The sequence below is a fragment of the Schistocerca americana genome, chromosome X (genome assembly GCF_021461395.2).
Source record: "Schistocerca americana isolate TAMUIC-IGC-003095 chromosome X, iqSchAmer2.1, whole genome shotgun sequence".
NCBI classification, from domain to species: Eukaryota; Metazoa; Arthropoda; class Insecta; order Orthoptera; family Acrididae; genus Schistocerca; species Schistocerca americana.
The window spans coordinates 298,054,971-298,071,734 of record NC_060130.1 but is presented as its reverse complement, the minus strand read 5'-3'; the positions used below and the strand labels follow the sequence as shown (position 1 = coordinate 298,071,734).

The 16,764-nt window shown below is 38.5% G+C and overlaps 1 protein-coding gene across 1 annotated transcript in view; it reads left to right on the top strand.

Annotated features, from left to right (window-relative positions):
- LOC124555971 (protein tipE) overlaps nucleotides 1-5,487 on the top strand; it is a 522,740-nt gene extending 517,253 nt beyond the window's left edge. Inside the window, exon 3 of the mRNA XM_047130017.1 lies at nucleotides 4,684-5,487. Coding sequence (XP_046985973.1) covers nucleotides 4,684-4,735 — 52 coding nt within the window. The 3' untranslated portion in view covers nucleotides 4,736-5,487. The remainder of the gene's footprint in view (nucleotides 1-4,683) is intronic.
- The last annotated feature ends 11,277 nt before the right edge of the window (nucleotides 5,488-16,764 follow it).

Genomic DNA, 16,764 nt, shown 5'->3' with positions numbered 1-16,764 from the left:
AACTTATTCTCCGTTTCATTGAGAAAATTTTTGGTGAATATCCCATTACGTTTGCTAAAGCACTATTGTTCTCACTGAAATTTCTGAGACAGTTTTGTTATCAGAAAATCTTTCCTGAAAATTGACTGATAGGGTAACGCTTGTTTGTAACTGATCATCTAGACTCAATTTTTAAGATATCTGTAGCCTTTAGAGTACTTACCCTTGCAGGAATCTACACCATTTAGCCAAATCCGGAGACTTCGTATGTGTATTACGTAGCTTCACCGGAAATTTTGATTTATTGTATGTGAATTCTTATCATTCTCGCGTTTAGTTGGTTAACTGCTACCAAGATTAGTTCCCTTCAGGCGTCTTATGACTATTCACATGTATACTAACCAGCAGTGACGTGCTTCGTGACTATGGGATTCTGGAGATGTCTGTGGATTTCTTTCCTATTAGAGCTCCGCAGTACTCTTTCTTTTACTGTCACATATATGATGTTTGGGAAGTTTTGTTGAATGAGAGTCACAATATTGCCAAACTTGTGGTGTATCCAGAACTGACTATTAATGCTAATGACTAAATACGGTTGAATTTTGTGGATAAGTTTTTCCAACCGGATTGTGAAGTGATAACACCATTCACGCACCAGCAGGATATGCCAGATTTGTATATCATATGTGTGGTGAGCATAAGGTTCTGAAGTTGTGACAGTATTATTTAATTTCTCTTCAGTTTCGTGTACTGTACCCCCTTCCACTCATATTCTGTGTTTCAACGTACACTGCCTGATCAAAAGTATTCGGACACCTGGCTGAAAACGACTTACAAGTTTGTGGTGCCCTCGCTCAGTAATGCTGGAATTCAACATGGTCTTGGCGCACCCTTAACCTTGATGACAGCCTCCAATCTCGTAGGCATATGTTCAATCAGGTGCTGGAAGGTTTCTTGGGAAATGGCAGCCCATTCTTTACGGAGTGCTGCACTGAGGAAAGGTATCGATGTCGGTCGGTGAGGCCTGGCACAAATTCAGCGTTCCTAAACATCCCGAAGGTGTTCTATAGGATTCAGGTCAGGACTTTGTACAGGTCAGTCCATTACAGGGATGTTATTGTCGTATAACCACTCCACCACAGGCCGTGCATTATGAACAGGTGCTCGATCGTGTTTAAAGATGCAATCACCATCCCCGAATTGCTCTTCAACAGGGAGAAGCAAGAAGATGCTTAAAACATCAATGTAAGCCTGTGCAGTGATTGTACCACGCAAAACAACAAAGTGTGCAAGCCCCATCCATGAAAAACACGACCACACCTAACACCACCGCCTCCGAATTTTACTGTTGGCACTACATATGCTGGAAGATGACGTTCACCTGGCATTCGCCATACCCACACCCTGCCATCAGATCGCCACATTGTGTACTGTACTTCGTCACTCCACACAAGGTTTTTACACTGTTCAATCGTCCAATGTTTACGCTCCTTACACCAAGCAAGACGTCGTTTAGCATTTACTGGCGTGATGTGTGGCTTATGAGCAGACGCTCGACCATGAAATCCAAGTTTTCTCATCTCCCACCTAACTGTCATAATACTTGCAGTCGATCCTGATGCAGTGTGGAAATCCTTTGTACATGTCTGCCTATTGCACATTACGACCCTCGTCAACTGTTGGCGGTCTGTGTCAGTCAACAGACGAGGTCGGCATGTACGCTTCTGTGCTGTACGTGTCCCTTCATGTTTTCACTTCACTACCACATCGGAAACAGGGAACCTAGGGATGTTTAGGAGTGTGAAAATCTCGCGTGCAGACATATGACACAAGTGACATCCAATCACCTGACCAAGTTCGAAATCCGTGAGTTCTGTGGAGCGCCCCATTCTGCTCTTTCACGATGTCTAATGACTACTGGGGTCTCTGATATGGAGTACCTGGCAGCAGGAGGCAGCATATTGCACCTAATATGAAAAACGTATGTTTTTGGGGGTCTCCGGATACTTTTGATCATATTCTACTTAAACAATAGTCTTTAGCATTAGCTTGCGTTATTAATAACGTCCAGAGAAAAGCCTTATGCTTCTTCTGGAATGTATGGGGGCATACAATATTTTCAAGTTTTTCCAGTTTTTCAAGATTATTTTCCCTGCTTCTCTGAATTTCAGATATACCATTGCTGCAGTAATATGTACATTTAACACCTTTACAAAAACACGAACGTCTTCCCAAGGTCTGAGGTGATTGTGAGATTCCTTTAATTTTATCAAGTTACGTTCTTGAAGTCCATCCTCAACATAGATCTGGGGTATATCACTGATCTTCATTTTAGTGATACTGAGCATCTGTGGACTCACTGAAGGGATGTCCTTGATATCAGTCCTGTCGATTGTTGCAGTCTCAATATGTTTATGACGTTGAAATTTCTGTCATCTTCTTGACGTCTTCTGGTACGTAAGTCTTCATGACTGCCTTCATTTTCTCCAAAACAGCAAACCCAAACGAACTAAAGAGTCTGAATTTTGTGAGTTGCTACGAGAAATATAGTTGTCATTAGGGTCGTCAGACTCTTATTTTGACCGACGCAGTTGTCGCGCCAAAGCTTCAAATGAGTCTGTTCTCCAAAGTAGTTGCTTAATAATGGTAACAATACCGAACCCATTTCATTTCCTTCTCTACCAACAGTAGTCTCAGTCCAAAGACAAATGTAGCTATTGACTGTACTACACTCATGGAGGCAAATGTTATAGATGGACAGCTGCCTAGAATAAAACGTCTGTGAATGCGTCATTGTTGTAGAAATATTATTTGCTGTATGTTCACTGCAATAACAAGTTTGTTATTTCACGGTATCTAACATTCAAGTATGTCGTTTCTCATGTGTTCTTGTGCCTGTTATTCTCGACGATGATGAAGTATCAGTTGTGTTTTAAATATTCCTTTGTCGGAATTTGAAGTAGTTTTCATCTGAGAGCTTAACTGCTCACAACGTGAACAAATATTTGTTCTTGGCCTCCCAAGGCGTAGATGAGAATATTCTTTTGTGAATATGCTCTAGTAATCCCTGCAGGTGATGCCAGTACCAACGTTTTTCTCCTTGTAACCATCAACATTCTGTTTATGCTCAAATTAGGGCTCAAAAACTTCTTACTGCACCTTTTTCGGCTGTGATGAACTCCTACCAATGGAAATAATTCGATGTTCTCTTTACTAGATAACCTTAATTCTTCACTCAGTTTAAAAGGTTTGTTACCTCCTCGTGCTACAACATGGGTCATGTCTGCTATTTTCTTTACTCAGTGAGAACTTTAACCGCTTTGTGAGAAATGTGGAAAGCTATTGTATAAATTTCCTCTACATACCTTTAAGTGCTTACCCTTTCCGTCAGGCAAACGATAGTGTCCACTGCCCTGACGCCTGATTTTATCTGAAGTTTCATGTTTACCATATCTGCGACGTTGAATAACATCAGTCGGAATTAGCTCCATCACGTATGATGCTTACTTTGTTTTATCAGCGAGTCCATAGTAGCTATCTTATAGTCTTTTAAGATGCTCAATGCTCAGATCTCGGTAGTTGTGTGGGCACCGACTGCTTATCTTCACCCGAAAAATATAGACGCCAAGCACCATGTCTGAAGCACTTTTGTTGGTCACCAAAGTACTCTCCCACTCAGTTCTTTTATAACTTTAAAGTAGCGAACATTGAGTAGTTTTTCAGGCATAAATACTTTTCATTAATTATACATGACTTATTTTTATTGCCTGTTATAAATATCGATACGTATTTATGCATTTTTAGACTTATTTGATTGCAAATTTTGCGTAAGGATTCAGTTACGATGTTAAAAACTTGTAGAGTAAATGTATCAATCTGAGGTCTGGGACCCTGCTCAGGAAACGATCGAGTCGAACGTTATAAGCGAAAATCGTTCCGCTACATCCGAGTGTGGACATACTCCGCTGGAAGCCCTTTGCTTACATATTTTGGAGGTGGTGGTACGCATCAAAACAAGCGAAAAAGTCCAGTAAACATGACCAGAAAAGCTATGAACACTCGTTCACCTTTGCTATTGTGAAACACATCTCTTTTACTAAAGAAGTGCTCATGGCTCTTAAGATGTCTGTTTTATAGCCTGTTTTTGTAGACAGGTTTTATTGTTCTAGTCCGTACTGCCCTCTCCAAAAATATGGAAAGCAGTAAGCTTGCAGTAGAAGAGATCCACTGTCGGAGGCAACAGAACGATTTTCGCTTACAACTTCAGACTCGGTCATTTCCGGACCAGGATCTCTTGCCCCAAATTGATACATTTACCCTAATCTACCATCCATGACAATTTGTACCATCATCACGAAATCATCCTGCACAGTTTATTTGTTAATTTGTGTGTACATTCGAAGCATTACCTATTCAGTGGTTACAAGACGATCCAGCCCACGGTAAAAGGCATTACGAATTGTACGATATTTTATATTAAGTCTGATGTTACGTTCGTAAGTCTTTATATAGAATGGACAAAATAAAATTGGCCTGGAAAGTATTTCAAGCACCTTAACAGTAGCAACAATTTCATCTGTCGCAGTTTTGAATGATGTAAGTTGAATTGTCTGTCTTTGAGGACACGGAATATTTTCTGGGCTAATTTTATAGTGAATTTTTGTGAATAACTGCGAACCTAACCTCTGGCATTATCTGTTTCAGTGAATGCCACCGGTCACCTTCGAACGTGGGCATGCTGTCCTCTCATCCGTAAGGTGGCTGTAGCCAGCGGCGTCTACCGACTAAGATTTGTCCTATCAAGAATAAAAGGCGGCCTCTTACACCTTTTGTACGCCTCTCAGAATCATGACCTTTCAAGTAAATGTTTGCATCAAAGTACTGTAAATATAACAGTGAACAACTTTAAACCAAGAGAAAGTAACCGAATGTGATGGCACTATCATCCTTAAGTGCCAATCGACATCACCTCCATTTGCTGTTTCCACGTATTCTACAAGTTAATATGTGGTCGACACATAACACATCATTTTTTTCCCATTTCCAGTGTCATGCGCAGATAACATTAGTGTCACCCATTGAAAGTAAATACTGAACTTTTGAAATTTTCTTTTTCTCTGTGTTCTTCAGTGATAACCTGATTCTCACTGAAGCTATTTGTATCGTAACGCAAGTTACGTTTCTTTTATTCGTTAAGAGAGCTGCTACATAACGTACATATGTACATAACAAAAATATTACACAAAGATATCTGTTTAACTGATCTATTATTGTAAGTGGTTAAAGTTAGGAAATGTTTATGATGTGGTAAAGCCACACAGTAGAAAAGTATATCACATAGCTGAATGTTCTATTTATATGTCCCAGAACCCATGTATAGCTAAGGTGTCATGCATATTAATCTATATATTATTATGGACAATCCCAGAAACAAATAAATAAATAAAAACAAAATGAATGTGTAGAAGTAGAAAAGTTCTCTGAATAAATCTATTTATTAACTGATGGGATTCCATAAATGGAAATTATGTTTGAAATATTTTATGGTTTGTTATCCAAATATACATATATATCATACAGGATTTAATATTCTGTTTACATATGCATATAGATTTTATGTGTAAGAAAAATACATATATTATGATAGTCTCATAGTAATAAAGATATTTAGACGTAGACTAGAATTGAAAAAAAATTTCGTATATGTCGTAGATGACTGAATTAAGTTATTGGCTTGCGGTTCTGAAATATTTTGTAATGCTTTTAAAATAGTATTAAATATTCTATTTATGTATATCTGTAGATGTGACTCGCAATATAAATGTGCGAAGATGCCATTTAATCCTGTAACAATGGTGCATAAAACTAACATATGTATATGTATATATATATTATCATGAGGAATTTTGCAGTAATTATACTGTAGGCGTATATTTGGTGCAAACGACAATATCTTTGTAGAAATAAGATCGATCTGTATGCCATGTTTGGATATGAGTACAGTTTCCTCCAGGATTGTGAAGTTATTACCTCAGAGGAAGGACCATGACCTTGTCCTAACGCACAATGAAAGAATTCTATGAGAAATGTAGCGCAAATTGAATAGCGAGAAGAAGTGTAGGATTGAGAAAGAGCATACAGTATTAATCCACTTTTTATTTTTGTACATGTATAATTCAGATGGAATGTTTCAAGAGAACTAAGAAAAACTACTGTATTTCGTCAGATAATGCCATGCAAATATTTATTTCTGGATGCTAATTTTTGCTGAAGCCTAATTACAAACATCTGATCCCGTATTATGTAATTAACGAATCTATGACAGATTATTTATAAGTCATATACAAAAAAGAACTGACTTACACCGTCTTCACTCATGTCATTTTTTTGATACAATAATTCAGTAAGAACATTGAGTAGTTTTGCAAGCATAAATACTTTTCGTTAATTATAAATGTCTTATTTTTATTGTCTGTTATAAATATCGGTATATATTTGTACATTTTTAGAATTATTTGAATGCATTAATACGAAGCATGTCGGCGAAGCAGATAATATCTACTCATCTATTCTGTTACAGCTTTCTATATGAAAACACTCATCTCTCCTATTGCAGGATATTAAAAAGGATATTATAAAGTTAACTAAAATGTCCTATCTGTAAACGAACGCTACGTTCTAAACAGAATTTAAACGAGGCCTACCGGTATTTCATCCTTTATTATTATTTTCTTTGTTTTTTGTGAGTAAAATCACCATTGTAATGATTTCAGGTGTTCTGAAGGCATCGCTATGTAATAATTATTATCTATGTGTAATATTTGCATGTTATGAATGTCATTGTTTCAAAAATATATAGATGTTATCTTCAAAAGAAAGAATTATATGTGACACTTATATAATATTTGAGAATCATAGAGATGTTACCTTTTAATTAAATGGGTATATGTAAACGTTGTATAATGTATTTTAGCCAGCAGAATATATGTATGTATGTATGTCGTGAAATCTGAATAAAGAGCTTTAAATTTCTATGCTTCATTTCAATTTTAAAGCAACTTATTTCCTTTATTCTCTCTGTAGCTCTGACAGCGGCTTATTCATATCATACCACTCAATTTATAAGTATGGCAGGTGTAGAATAAATGTCAGCAGTTACAATCAGCAACAGACGTGCTTTGATTCCCTGTGTAGCACATTCTGTTTATTCCTTCACAAAAGAGTCGAATTACACACTGAAACTTATTACATATGGCATACACATTAGTACAAAATGTTTCTATATCAGTTTTGTAAAAGCTGTAAGCGTATTTTTCAGTAGCAATAAATCAGTTTTACGAAGTGACAATTTTACACTCTGCAATCAGTCATTGATTAGTAAGTGGTGTATGTTTTACCCTGAACAGTAACTTCTGCTTAAATGTCTATTTTTAAATCAACACCCATTTCCTACAAGAAAACAATATCACATATTCTATGTGTCTGTATTCTTTCTTGTGTTCATCACGTATGACAGAAGACATTCCGAGTATTAACTACGTATTTTTGTTTAATTAATTATCACCTCAGTCACCACATCCTGATACATGCAGAAGAAAATATTTTTACTGGGACTAGTTAAAGAGAAATAATTCAATATTACTACAAGAGAAGTAAAAAGGCAGTTGATTTCCCTGAAACACGACTAAGAATAGGGTGAAATGATGAATTATTGGGGTTCCCAGATTCTTTGGTGCTAGTGAATAATTCCATAGGAGTGGAGCATAAAGGTGGAGCTGGTTCAATGGCTCAGCAATACAATCCACTATATCTGTGATATGGCTGGTCATTCGTAAGGTAGAAGCTCCTCACTCGCAGTATGGGCCATGAATTTCTGTTGGATGGTCCTAAAACTTAAATCTGAGTGACGCCAATTGTATTGAGTCAATGGATAGTATTCGAAGAAGATAAGGAGAGAATTCTTATAAACAAGTACAATCAATTAGGGTCGATGGTAGAATGGAATTTCACGACAGTGAGCATCGCATACAGTACTAAGGCGACTTATGTCAACCAGAACAATCATAAATTGTTTCGTGGAGGCTATCTTTAAGCTTCTACCTAAACACATTTTGTGCATCCCCTTAACTTTGCGTCGTCCGAGTAAGGTCAATGTGATCACACTGAATGGAGTTATACTGGCTCTCTGACGAGTCACACTTTAGTCTCGAACCTGATAGCTGTGCGTTTAAACTGAGACACAAATTTGCACATAAATCTTTCTAATATCGTTCTAGAGGACTGTTGGTTCGAAAATGATAAAAACTTGATGGAAGTACGAAGTTCGAAGTTCCACATGGGAATGTATATAACAGGTGACCTTTAAACAAATTGTTCAGCGGAATGCAGGTGCCACTGGCCATTCGTTGTTTTTTATGACATCTCAGAAAGTGGGTTAATTATAGCATTCGTCCGCTATGTCACTGTAGTAAAATTATAACTTTCGATTTCCAGAATGATATCCCAGTTGTAGGTACGCCAAAAAATAGGCGAGAACCCAAGAGATTTAGAAGTACATCTCTCACTTCATTACGGAAGATACAGGAAATCAAGCTTAAAGTATAAAGACATATTAAATATTAAATTCGTCTGACATTTATATAGTCTACTCTGTTTTATGTCAAAAGTTTTTTGCTGCTGTTTGTTTGAAGGAGGGGCAGTATCTCCATCTCCTACACCAATCTGATGTAGCTACTGATGTTCAGATGAATTTACATCTCATGACGAGACCAGTGTCACTCCAAACCATTACTTTGGAGTTTGCGCGCTATGTTGCAGGCTGCCGGATAGTGGTCATAGGAATAGGGTCTAACTCGTCTGCATGCATCACTACACATCACGTTGAAGCAGGATTCCTCCGAAAAGCATACCTTTTCTTCACAGCAAGCTGATGACAGCGTTCAACGTATCGATTGCAGATTTTGGTGTTTAGTCGATGCAATGAAATATGTACAATCAGTGCAATCCACAGAAGATATCATCGAACGCTCTACAAAGACAGTTCAACACCGACTGCAGTGTTCCAGCTTCGAATCAACACTACCTCGTTATGCCCAGTAACAGCTTCTGGGCTGCATATGACCGACTTCTACCCACAGATTTAACACACTCGCACACGTACATACACATTTCTTTCATAGCTACATGCTCTGTACGAAGTGAAATGTCACGTTATGACAAACGAAGTTACCTGCTCTTCGATCATTATTTGACAATGGAAGTCACTTAGTACTGATAATGCACTATTTGGCGTCGAAGAGAAGTGCTGCCACTTTTTTTCATATTTTCATATTTCCTCTTCATTTGACACATTTCACAAGCTCATCTTGGCGTAACTGATCATTTCAGCCAGATGCAAGGCCACATACCGTATGTGGGTTCCTTCTCCCTATGATTTTACGAAGCTATGACTGGTACACTGTTGTGTACACCCAGCGAGATTGAGAGATCCTTTCTGGCCGCTGCAGTTCCTGAGAAATTTACTGTTTTACATTTAAATCAGTGTCCAATGAGGCCCATGCAGAGTTGGAGAAGGCAGTCCGTAAGTGCTACCTGTCTCAACGAATCAAAGCTAATGCAAGTGACAGGTACCCTACAAAATCCCCATGGTAGTTTGAAAGTAGTGAAAGGTAAAGTTCAATTTACATTACTGGAATACCTCTCTCAGAATCTCCTTCTCATGAGGGAACAATCCTTAAGGTTTATCACTAATAAAATTCGCTTAACACACTTCACATCGCTAATGATCAAACTATGGCACCCAGGAGTGGCCTTAAGTTGGGAATTTCAGTGTAACTGCTCTCTTAAAGTCTCCTCAGCTCACAAGAAAATTAATAAATTCATAAATGATCAGGTAGAATTAGGTACTGAAATGAGTAATTTCTCTCGTCAGACCTACTTTATCACGATATGAAACATGAAAACACAGAACTGAAACTGGTTAAAATGATATATAAAACAAATCAAAATTGACTGTCGCGGATGGAAACGGGCCGCTGGAAAAGTTATTGGCAGTGGCCGGTCAAGTTAACACGACGCCTCCCACAAATTAATCGTAACGTAAACGCTACCTGACGGTAATACCTTGAACTGACGGTAAATGTGAATCTCTAGATGACAATTCGGTACGACATATCCTGCCTGAAATATAAGTACTTCAGATCGGATGTACATGGTTAAGTGAAGCATAACTTCTCAAGGAACATCCCCTAATGTGCGTTTACAGCAGATATAGTTATCAATGTATTGTTGAATGTGTGATAAGAAGCCTGCTCGTACATTTGTAAGTGTTAAAACTGCTACCGTGTACTCTTCCAATCACTTGAGGTGAGAATCCCAGCTGGCGTCCGCTGATAAGCAAGACCGTACTCTCGCACGGATATTCCCCAATGCCAAGAAATATCCTCTCCTGCTTCTCTTCTCAAGGCCATCGCTACACGAGGAGCGTCGCAAAAAAATTATAGTCTCCAGTTGTCAAGTGAAGCGCCTAAATCACGTCAATGGCGTAATTATAACACCACACCAGATATCTCCAAATAAGGAAGCTTGCCCCCAAAAACTATGCACACCCACACAACGTGCTCTGGTGTCAATGGCGGTCCACCTGTTGTGCTGCAATATTTTGTCGTGCTCGAGGAGATCGTCCCGTGTCAGAAATGTTTTGGGAAGCTTTATTCTCCACGCTAGTCCGACGCCAGCATGTCTGGCAAAAAATTCTCCACGAAACAGACAATGCTCTTCTCCCCAGCACGATATATTAAGTGGACGCCACAGAGTCGAACGCGACATCTTGAACTCGTAAATGGCCGGCACCGCCCGAGCCGTGCAATACTTCCCGCAGTTTGACGAAAGGCTCAAGACGATACCCTGTGGCCAGCCGGCCGCTAACCTGGTCTCCCAAGATTTCAGTCAGTCAAACATGAAAGGCGCCGGACGCCGCCGTGTGCTTCTGTGACTCACGGGTCGAGCTGGACGTACCCTCCGAGAAAATACTGTCACGGGCCCCTCCGCTTTCATCTCGGACGTACGTCCTTTCGCGCAGTCTAATGTAAACATCTCCCACGCATACTCGGTTATATGAATAAAGATTTACATTGAAATTATTATTTGCACCCAACTATAAAACTAGTCACAAACAAACACTGTCATTCTATGTCACCCATTCATTTAATTGCACTGATGGTTCACTACATTACTGAGGCGATAATACTTCCATACACATTATTTAAATAAGAAAAATGAAAGGAAACGAACCCAAAGCCTTAGGTAAGTTTCAGTACCTTCCATCCCCCTCCCCAACTGGCAGACATTTTTTTACACTTAGGTTACAGCAGTGTGACATGAAAAAAAATAAATGACGTATCATCATCCTTGATCGTTCTGACTAATCAGGGGAAAATGGGAGAAATCTTTGCCAACCATTAAATCTACAAATTCACGGTGTGGATGCAAGACCGTTAGGCTGTACTGACAGACACAGTCCATTTAGTAGTGCTGTTACAACCATACACAATGATAGACATCATACGTACAAAATCACGTCATCCCAAAGCACATAAACACGAATAATTCCATACAATGATCAACAGTCTGACCAACCTATCGCTAGAAGAATGCGTAACACAAAAGGATCTAGCAGTTCTGCAATATATAGCACAGAAAATTACTATAGCCCAAATTAAATGCGTTACCAAAAGCTACAGGAGTAAGATTAACCTACCAAACAAAATAAAATATAATAACACAAGTTCACTCACGGAAGACAAAATTGCTAGTCCACACAATTCAGGCATATGCAAAATAAGCATCGAGATTGCGATAAACCTTATACAGGATAAACAGAAAGAAATTTCGGAATTAGATACCGAAAACACACCAGAAACGCTATTACAGATTCATCCACATTCCTCAAACACATGAAAATAGAAAACCACAAAGACCAGACGGAATGACCAATGCAAATATCATACATAATTACGAAGACATTAACCGTGAATATCTTGGACAACAGAAATTTATACGCATTCACATAACTACCAAAAAAGTACATTAAACGAAGAAACTGATCATAAACAAAAACATACCGTATTCTTAAACTTTTATTGACATTATAAATTTAAATAAGGGGTAAATATTCATAACCAAAACATTATAGGAGCAATGACAAAATTAACAACAGAAGTTTACTCACTAATACCTAGCAACTCAAAGATCAATAAATTAAAGCAAAATTGTAGTCATATAACGTCGCTGGTGTTCTGTCATATAAAACTACGAAAAGTACAAAACACAGTAAACAGAACAAAACGGGCACAGTTTAAAAAAAAAAAAGAATCTCGTCCACAACAACATTGCTGTTCGATATATGGCAGTATCGCAGCATCGCTGCCAAAATCATATAATCACGCCCCCTGTAAAGTATAACAGCCAAATCGTTAGACGGTGACAGCACCGGCAGAGTTCTATGGACGTCAAAGGCTACTACACGGAAGCACTATTATCTACTCACCAAATATTGTTAACAGTTATACATAAGAATAGAAACGAACGTTAACGAATTCATGTACTATTTGCAAGCAGAAATAAAATGACACTTTAGCATAAATAGGCCTATCGCAAACCAGACAGTGGAAATATAGATATTTTAAAATATCAGCGATTTGGGTTTCTCTACTTATAATTTCTCTGTAACAGACATACCGTGCTCCGGGCCCTCAAGAACACTAATTATTGATGTTCACGTCAGACCACACCAAGGGGACGATCCCGTGTTTCACACACATGAAAGTGAAAATGGCTAAACTAACGAAGTGTACAATTCAGCAAATAATTTATGCATCAAAAAGTCATTTGAACCTACGTATACATCAAAATCAAAGTGGCCTCAATACTTGTGACAAGAATTAAGAATTTTGAACCAATATTACGGATGCAGGAAGAAATCTAGGACAAATCTTATCACAATAAACAGCTAAAGCGAAGTAAGTATGTAGTTCAGTTAAAATTTAGCAGTAAATGTAGGGCTACTTAGCTAGATTCACAGACCAATATGTAGTTTATAACGCCCAGCAACTGCTTGCAACACGAGCATAAACTATTAGACAAAGGCGTAAAATATTATATACACCGGAACCACACATTATGCCGGCCGCTGTGGCTGAGCGGTTCTAGGCGCTTCTGTCCGGAACCGCGCTACTGCTACCGTCGCAGGTTCGAATCCTGCCTTGGGCATGGATGTTTGTGATGTCCTCAGGTTAGTTAGGTTTAAGTAGTTCTAAGTCTAGGGGACTGATGACTTCAGATGTTAAGTCCCATAGTGCTTAGAGGCATTTGAACCACACATTGTAACAAGAAAAACCTCATAGCAACATTATAAGTAGCAGTTGATACAGCGGAATTGCCAAGACGGCATCATAATTCAGTAACAGTGCAAGCATCCAACATGACAGGAAAATACATCTATATGTAAGTCAAACAAGAGAAAACAGGCAACATTGTACTAAATCGCATAATCCACGAACTCATCACCAACAATGCTATAGTCATAAAGGCAGATAAAAGTAATAGTTTGGTTGTAATAAACGAGAATGATTACATAACCGAAGTAAACAACTTCGTTACAGCTAACAGTATCACAAAAACCAATAGGCAACCTAAAATAAATTTTTCAGCACAGACTATAAATGTCACAAATTCTTGCAACACAATACTTACATTTTATGGGAAAAGAACAAATATAGTTAAGAAGCCAAATACATCGAAAGTATATGTCCAACCCAAGACCCAACAATAAAATATTCCTGTATGTCCAAAACTAGACAGTCCCACCTACCTCATTAGTAATAAGTTGAACAACTTGGATACTAAGTATTACAGATATAATCAAAAATACATAACGTAAGTTCACGAAAGCTGGAGAACAAAATAAAAAATACAAAAATGTGAAATTTGTTTAATTTGACATCACCAACCTCTACATAAATATACCGGTCCTGGAAGCCATAAGAACTATAGAGTACAACATACCCCAATGCAAGAAAAGGTCTATTACCGGTGTATACGACCGCTTCGATTTGCTAAAATTAATATTAACACAAAGTTATTTCATCTTCGGTAATGAAAACTATACAGAGGAGAATGGGATGGCCATGGGTTACAGAGCACTATAGCATACATAATTTTAAACGCCTTATAAGAAATGTTTTTCAGACCCACCAGCCCGTTAGACAAAATAATTGTATACCACTGTAGAAACGTTCAGGTTACTTTGCTCTTAACAGACTCAATCACCACAGAAATTCAACAAATAAAGAAAGCATTGATCAGACTACATCTGAAAAAATAAATACTAAGAAAGCAATAAATTTCCCTGACATATTAATGAAAAATCTTAACAACACATGCAACTTAGAAATATTCAGAGAATCTACTAGAAGAACACACAATACAAAAGAAACTAGGAATTGTACAATCAACAGTACAAAAAATGGCCAGAACCGAAACATAATCACTCAACTCTATAAAAAACATACCAAATCAGCACACGGTAACATACAGCAGGACATAAAACTACTTAAAGAATCACAAGTTCAACAAAATCTTATACATGCCTTCAACACATGTAGGAAATACATCTGATAAATTACATGCATTACTGAAAAACACAGGACTAACATGAGACTACCAAACCCGATATCATAAGATAACACTCCACAATGAAACCAGTAGAAGAATACACTCCCCTATTTAAGTTCTGTATGAGAACAAAGAAGTTAACGAACGCTATATTCACAGGTAACGAATGAAAACTATTAGACAGGCATAAAATATAATATACAGTCTAAACCACATACCATAACAATAAAAAGCCTCATACCAACAATAACAATAGCAATTGATAAAGCGGAATTGCTAATAAGGCACCAGAAATCAATAATACTGCAAGTATCCAACATAACAGAAAACAAAATTACCAGTCCACACAAATTCACGTATTATTTGCAGTCAGGTAGAAAACGCCATTGTAGCCGAAATGTACGTATCACAAAGGATACAACAGAGCAGTAAATAAACAAATTCCTTAAGATCGAGTGTGGCCATGTAAAATATGTGTGTCACATTAGTGACAGAGGTATCATAATGTACAGCAATTAACAATAATTAACAACAAGCAGAAAAAACATAGGAAACATACCAACAGATTATAATGTAACTGATATGAAATTATAAACAAGATTTTCAAAACAAAACAACATGAATGCATAATAATTAACGCACCCTTTCCTAGAACGTAAACGAGCCAGTGACAATTGTGGCATAAACAGCAGAAATATCATGGCCCTAGGTATCAAGAATCAAAGTAACCCTCAACTAAGTTTGTATTACTCACTCACACGACACGTGTCACTTCTGCACTTTTATCCTTTTCATTTCTCTGGAGAAGTTGTCAGAGTTCGGTGTCTCGTACAGAGTTCGGGTCTCATGACAGAAGCACAGATTATCAGCGGTTATATCTCAGACTATGATACACGCGTAAGAGGTACGTGGAAGGTGGCTAGACAGGACCGACTTGTTCTCGTCGTCGACGTGGCAGTACATGACGTCAGTGAGAAGCGAGGGCCGCGTGGGATTAGCCGAGCGGTCTCAGGCGCTGCAGTCATGAACTGTGCGGCTGGTCCCGGCGGAGGTTCGAGTCCTCCCTCAGGCATGGGTGTGTGTCTTTGTCCTTAGGATAATTTAGGTTAAGTGGTGTGTAAGCATAGGGACTGATGACCTTAGCAGTTAAGTCTCATTAGATTTCACATACATTTGAACATTTTTTGAGAAGCGAGGCAACAATTGGGATGGTAACAGGGAAGGCTCAGTTTATGGGTTCATTGACTACATATCATATGACTAAGGGCTCATTAAGACAAGGAAACAAGTGTTTCTGTCAGCTGTCATATGACAGAGAGAAAAATATCTCTTGTATGAGCAAATAAGGAGCGGATGGATGGAATAGACCAGAAGGTGTTAGGATGCTGTTCATATATTTTGATGGATGAGTAGATAATGTTGATCAAAATCAGCATTTTGGCTGATAGCAATACGTGGTTCAACCAAGAAGCAAAAAATTGCTTTAAATGGGACTTATGTCCCTTAGTACAAATCAACATAACATGCACAGACTGGCTGAACGATCAACTGCAAAAACTCGAAGCGCAGTAGGGTTTTTATTGTGGGTTTCTTTGCCTCATTCTAGCTGCTCTTCATGCAGTGGCCCCTTAGTGGTACTACAAGCCTAATTAGCGCCAAGCCCTGCGGCTGCTTCCAGCTCGTTTCTGTGGAGAAAGGGGTGGCGCATGGCACGTGAACCTAGCAGTCAACCATCTAGCTCGCAAATAAATATAGTCCAGAAAGCCGGTTAATAACACGTTCATGTGGTGTCTCTCAGGAAGCCCATTCAGGAAGCACAGAGGTGTGTGCTCAGTCCCCTGATGCCTCTTGTTGTGGAGGCTGTCATCATTCACCTCGACTGTTGATCACCAACCCTGTCTCAGCTGGCAACTGCGTGGCACCTGACCCACTGTCGCTGAGATACACAACCTTTTCCACTCTCGAGTAATACGGATGGGTGTTGAGTTCTCGTGGCACCAATCTCCAGGGCTCTGTCTGAACAAATCTTTCGCATGCCACATAAGCAACTGCTGTGTACAGTTCATATGAATGTCATATGTAATACTCGAAAGCAGTAAACGTTACACACTG